General features: G+C 38.3%; 1 protein-coding gene across 1 annotated transcript; it reads left to right on the top strand.

The window, feature by feature from the left end:
- The first annotated feature begins 944 nt into the window (after nucleotides 1-944).
- LOC128551697 (extracellular tyrosine-protein kinase PKDCC-like) lies at nucleotides 945-6,100 on the top strand. The gene is made up of 4 exons (XM_053532611.1): nucleotides 945-1,211; nucleotides 2,293-2,549; nucleotides 2,995-3,171; nucleotides 5,092-6,100. Exons 1-4 carry the CDS (start codon nucleotides 1,036-1,038, stop codon nucleotides 5,178-5,180), a joined length of 699 nt encoding a protein of 232 aa, XP_053388586.1. The 5' UTR covers nucleotides 945-1,035; the 3' UTR covers nucleotides 5,181-6,100.
- Nucleotides 6,101-6,394: the final 294 nt, after the last annotated feature.

Below are 6,394 nucleotides of genomic sequence, written 5' to 3'. Positions count from 1 at the left end.
CGAACAGCAACCAGGTTTTGTTAGCATGCCTCATTACATTATTTTATCTTCTGGTCTTAACTAGATGATTTCGTTTCTGTTTCTTTATTCTGGTTTTTATTATATACATTCCGGTGAAAAGAAAATAATACGAAACTTCCAAATAATCTCGTTAAAGTTCAGTTTACTAGTTGAAAAGCGATACTTTTTGCGTTAAAGGCACTGACCTCCAGATCGTACGTCAAGAAAAAAAACAGGTATGAGGAAATTCTTTGAAACTAAATTACTGACAGACTATATGTTATGGAAATACACGGGAATTAGTTGCTTTTGATAATTTATACAATGGAAATCGAAAAGCGTTTGTAACGCTTTACTCGATTTTTTTTATTTATTTTGTTGGGTTTAACGTCGCACCGACACAATTATAGGTCATATGGCGACATTCCAGCTTTGATGGTGGAGGAAGACCCCAGGTGCCCCTCCGTACATTATTTAGTCACAAGCGGGCACCTGGGTAGAGCCATCGACCTTGCGTTAGCCAGCTGGATGGCTTCCTCACACGAAGAAATAAACGCCCCGAGTGAGGTTCGAACCCACATCGATGAGGGGCAAGTGATTTGAAGTCAGCGACCTTAACCTCTCGGCCACGGAGGCCCAGTACGCTTTTCTCGAGGTAAACTGTCTTAATTGTAAATATCTATATTTATCACAAGTGCGAATTAACACAAAATCCGCCGTTGCGGTATTGGTAACGACAGCGGAAAAGTTTTTATTGTCGCGGCGGCTTGGGTTCGATTCCCAACGTGGGCATATTTTTTTCCCTTGATTTGGCATTTTTTAAGATACTTTAGAAACAAAACCTCATATTCCAATATTCAAAATATGACTTAACTTCGATTTTAAAGAAAGATCATTTGAGCCAAAATCTGGAGGTCAGTGCCTTTAAAATTCAAATTTTTTAGTAGCGAAATAATGCATTTTTGATATAGCATTGTATTCATAACAGAATTTATATCACAGGTATTTTTGGATATAACGAAGATTGTAAACTTCATGAGCCAGACACCGTACGGTTCCATGTCTATGAACGACTTCCGGCGTCAGCAGTTTGTCCTAGTTGACGGCAACTTGAAGCTTTCCGACGTTGACGACACAGGGTTCGAGGATCCTACATGTCAGACCTCTGACGACTGTGATGTTACATTTTCCAGTGCTAACTTCTCTCAGAGGTATGTTACGTGACGGGTAGAAAAACGCCAACTTTAAATCACCTTTATAATACTGACTAGGGGTTATGGTTAGATTTAACATAGGTTTAGTAGTGTATTTTCAATGCGCGCGTACAATAGGACATAACCACGTATTAACTGTGTTTTTCAACCGACCGTACCAAAGTTGTACTCCACTGTGTTTTTATGTTTGTCTGTTTCGTCATTGTGTGTTAGGCTTTGTCTGTGTATTGTTGTGTGTTTTCGGGCGTGTACACCGTCGTGCATGCACTGCTGTAGGGTTGCGGGTAAGACGGGTGTGAATATGTAGGGGTGGCTGAATTCCTGGAAAGTGCTGTTCCCTATTGTTTTTACAGGTTTTGTTTTTGTTTTTTTTTGTATAATTAAGGACATTGTGTACTGGAATTGTAAGTCAAGGTAAAAACTTTATCGTAAAATAAAATGTAACTACTCAAAGGTAATTTACAATTATTATTGTTATTTGGTGTCCGGAGTATAATGCTTTTGCCATTCAATGTATTGACTTCAGTCATAGCATGTAGGTAAGTGGCGATGACATGATGTATAAGGCACATGAACTTCAAGTCTTGGTATTTGTACTTTGTTTCATGTCTGGAGCACAACAAAAACTGTTATTAACTGGAAATATATATGGGTGATGCTTAGACGAGTGTTACAATCCACATTACGCCGCTCCCACTTCCCCAAACCCGACATAAATACACCCTCTCCAAAACACCACCCAAACAATCACTTTTAGTTTCTTCGCCACAAAACCTACTCCACGGACACACACTACTAAAAAAATCTTGTTTTTTTCTTCTTCGTCTTTTCATCTAAAACTTAGAGCATTTGCCCCGCTTTGCGGAGCTCTTACTCCTCGCCTTTAGTATGACGCGTCCACGGATCGAACTCCGATCTCCCTTACTCAAAGTGGACACTCTAGCACTAGGATATTAAGTCTGTGTGTTGATGTATTACGTGTTTGCCTCCTCATACGATTAATTCAAGATGTTGATTCTGTATTTTAAATATATAGAAACACTCGGATAAAGAAAGACCTGTTTTATTCTAATTATAGGACCCTGTGCCGTCGTGGACGATGTGTGCAATACAATGAAAAGAAGAATCTTTTCAATGCCGGCCGCCATTTTGTTACTTTTCTCCTTCCCCACGGTGCACCTCGACGTCTCCAGCCAATCATCGCCAGCGTTGTTGAAGGATACACTAATCTCACGATGTCATCAGAACAACTTCTGAAACGAATGAATAAGATTGTGAAATTGTATCGGTCAGGGTGGTACCTAAATAGAACGAAATCCAAGAAATATAATTCCAGTAAGATTTACAATAATGAAAATTACATTTTTGTTTCACGTTTAATTTTATTCCCAACCCTGTTGTCTTCGTTGCCAAAGAAAGAGAACGTAAGCTATGTAAGGCGGTTCAATGTCTGGAGAAAATACATCATGGGCGATAAAGTGACCAGACTTGTGAAAACATAACCGAAACGAACAAAACCCGTTCTTTCATAGCAGTAGCATGGCATATACTCCAAACATTAATCAATATAAATATACAACAGTATTAAAGTACAGAATTACATTATTATAACGTCGTGATTTTTTTACTTCGATTAGAAGCATTACAGTAAGATGGGATCAGCATACGTTGGAACGAAATTGAATGCGTATTGCTTCTTTTGCATAGACCGTACTGTACAGAATATTGTGATTTTTAAACCCAATGTGCAAGCAGTCATCATAAAATGTTGCTATTTCAGGTTACAAGCAACTAGAACAGTCCGACCTGCCGGGTCAGCACGACTACCGTTGTCAACTGTCTATCTCCATGGCAACTTGTACAGTGTCTGTGTTTGATCTTAGGGAAGCTGAAGATGTGTGCAATAGCGACAATAAGTGTCGGGGTTTTGTTGTTACGCAACAGAAAACGTGGACGGGTAAAGAAAACAACAACGATTATTATCATTATTATATTCATTATTATTATACCAGATTTATATAACACCCTTTTCATGATAAATACGTTCAAAAGCGCTTTACATATACTAGTAGCAAACGCAGCCACACAGGGCGCGAAATTCATCCTCTACTAGTACAGACACAGATGACCAGATGGACAGAGTAGAACAGATAGAGAGAAATCCTTTTTAGATACAGCCCTGTCCGGCTAGCTCTTTGCCTGGTTCTTTAACGTGCCCGGTATATAGCACCGATACACGCGAAGCCGTCTTTCCTGGGAAGAAACAGTACAGGCCTCATAGTGAGGTGGGAGACACTCGAGAGAATCTCAGAAATTTTCAGTGCCTTGACCGGGTCTTTACACTAATGATTGTATTGCTTCTGTTTAGAAATATTATAAATGAAGAATAACAAAGCAGTATTGAGTAGTATTTGAAGATGACTATAAGGATCTTACATGCCTGCCTGTGTAAGACGGGGTTTTCCCTACCCGAGGGACAGTATGGAATAAAAAACCGAGTCTGTCCTGAGGGTTGGAGAAAAAGCTGTGTTAAGCCCTCAGCAGACGGTAGGCTTTTGTTGTACAACACCAATTAAATTTAAGATGTACAGTCAAATATTATCGTGTGTACGATACTATTCCTTGATTTCGTAAATCTTAAGTCTTGACTTACAGATTAGGACATGTTCTATTTCGTAAGCTTTGCCTTACGTACCACCCACGTTGACAAGCAACAAATTGGTAAATAATTAGTTGAAGAGGCAAGTGAATGAAATTCCAGAAACAATTGCTCAAAAAATAAACACAAATCTGAATATAAAATGGCTTCCAATGCATAATGGAAAAAGGATGACACTGAAAAGTTAAATGATTTGAGCCGCGCCATGAGAAAACCAACATAGTGCGTTTCCGACCAGCATCCGCGCAGTCTGGTCCATGCTGTTCGCTAACGGTTTCTCTAATTGCAATAGGCTTTGAAAGCAAACATCATTGATCCTGACCAGACTGCGCGGATGAACAGGTTGGTCTGGATCCATGCTGGTTGCAAAGCCACTATGTTGGTTTTCCCATGGCGTGGCTCATTTGTGTCATAGTAATCAAATTCATGGGACACACATATATTCTATACATAAATATTATTTTTTTTTTATCTTTAATGGTTACATTCTTTTCAGTACCTGATGCACTATGTTTACTAGGTAAATCTCTGTGATTTATATGGGAGTGGAATACTGTCTGAATGTGAAAGATGTACAATTTTAAAATTGTACATCTTTGAGATAATTAGTGTTGTACAACTAGAACCTACCGTCTGTTGAGGCCTTTACACAGACAGACATGTTAGATCAGTTTTCTTGCTTAGCACGACCGAAAGAGGTCGTACCGATTGGAACGCAAGACAGTTTCATCTCATGTGATTTTACGACATCGGTTTAGGTGTACCTAGTACTTTGTTTAAAAGCAGCCGATCTTGTTGACCCATTGTACTTTGCGAAGGTAGAACGTCTGGTTTCTTTATGGTTGTGGTGGTGACTCACTCTCCTTATCAAACCTGTGTGCTTGTAAGAAAAACCACTGTCGTTGAAAGTTGATAAAAGGTTCCTATATCATTGACGAAAACATGGAATGGTCTCTTTGCGATAAGAAACATTGAGCAGAAGTGACTGGTTCACGGCTATGGCAGATAAATTATCAATTATTCTGTATGCATTTTACCCATTTTTCAGGTTGAAATGAGCTAGTTTATTTTCTCGTTCATGACCACGGGTCTGAAAGTATGGTAGGGGTAGGGTATAACATGTACAGTACCATTTTCTTTCTGGTTTGTTGCATGTGGTGAAATCATTTCAAAAATGCTACGTCTTTAATCGATAATTATATCTATGTATATCTTCAGGTCGGCATCTGATTCATTTAAAGAATAATATAGGTCCGCCATCAATCCAGCAAAATACAACATTATACATCAAACCAACAGGAAGGTGACGGGAGAAGTCCAAAGCACCATTAGATATCTTTAGATATAAAATAAAGTCAATGTGTGATTGTCTTTCTACATTCCCAAGATGAATGGTGAAATCAAACATTCGTCTTTGTAGTTTTTAATGTTGATTAGACTTTCCAGGTAAGAAGTCAAACAAGATCAAATGATGGACGTCACATCTGCATGAAATCTTACCTGCGTAGAAGGTTGATATTGACAGTGATTGGTATTTTCGAAAATAAAATTCAAAAATTTTATTGCGGCAATACTAGGAAGTCCTGAGCTAAACGATCAGGATTGACAGGATAGCCAGGATTATCAGGACTATCAGGATTATCAGTATTATTAGGATTGTCAGGATTATCAGCATTTTTTCGGATTGTCAGGATTATCATGATTGCCATGATTATCAGGATTGCCAGGATATCCGGGTGGTCAGGATTATCAGTATTATTAGGATTGCCAGGAAAGCCAGGATTGTCAGAATCATCAGGATTGTCAGGACTATCAGGATTATCAGCACTTTTTCGGAATGTCAGGATTATCAGGATTTCAGGATTGCGAGGAATGCAATGAATGTCAAGTTGTCAGGATTGCCAAAGAGCTTACCGCCAAAACAATCACAAGTTCATTCGGCACTAAATTTATATGTCCAGGTGTTCAAAGTATTTAAAGACAGTTTGTAGAAACATACAAAATGTTCTCGGCTGGTCATAACATGATAGTGTTTACTGTTTAGACAGAAAAATGTCATTTGTTCCTAGTATGTTCAAGGTATGTCTATCAACAAAAAATGTGGAAATAAAACGTATAATAGATATCTGTGTCTTTAGTAGATTGTAATAGACACGAATGTAATCCTTTAGCGGACACGATCATTTCTTTGTAAAATCGAGCAACGCTGTCATAAAAATAAGGTTGTATATGCAATTTTTGTCTGACTACATGCTTTAAAAATGTACATTTGTTTTAGGCCAGTCATTTGCAGATAATACTGCACATGACGCGCAAGGTGTGCAATTACGGCCATTTTTTGCCTCAAAATTTAGTGTCATGAAACCTGTGTTTTACTAGTTTTTATCACAGAAACAATAGAATCGGCAGGCTGAAAATGTCACATAATGAAATGCTAAGTATATGCAATACATCCGCTCAACACTTGCCTGTTATTTATCAAAATTGGATTTTTGATTTTTTTCTGCACTGGTATCAGTGC

The sequence above is a fragment of the Mercenaria mercenaria genome, unplaced genomic scaffold (assembly GCF_021730395.1).
Source record: "Mercenaria mercenaria strain notata unplaced genomic scaffold, MADL_Memer_1 contig_1564, whole genome shotgun sequence".
In the NCBI taxonomy this organism is placed as follows: domain Eukaryota; kingdom Metazoa; phylum Mollusca; class Bivalvia; order Venerida; family Veneridae; genus Mercenaria; species Mercenaria mercenaria.
The sequence above is the reverse complement of the archived record's forward strand: the minus strand, read 5'-3'. Positions and strand labels throughout refer to the sequence as shown.

What these genes read in the sequence shown, in the direction of transcription:
- LOC128551697 (XM_053532611.1), top strand. Translation starts at nt 1,036, where the DNA reads ATGAGCCAGACACCGTACGGTTCCATGTCTATGAACGACTTCCGGCGT. An exon ending in AGTGCTAACTTCTCTCAGAG is followed by an intron (nt 1,212 to 2,292) that starts GTATGTTACGTG and finishes TTCTAATTATAG; the next exon opens with GACCCTGTGCCGTCGTGGAC. An exon ending in GCAACAGAAAACGTGGACGG is followed by an intron (nt 3,172 to 5,091) that starts GTAAAGAAAACA and finishes GTATATCTTCAG; the next exon opens with GTCGGCATCTGATTCATTTA.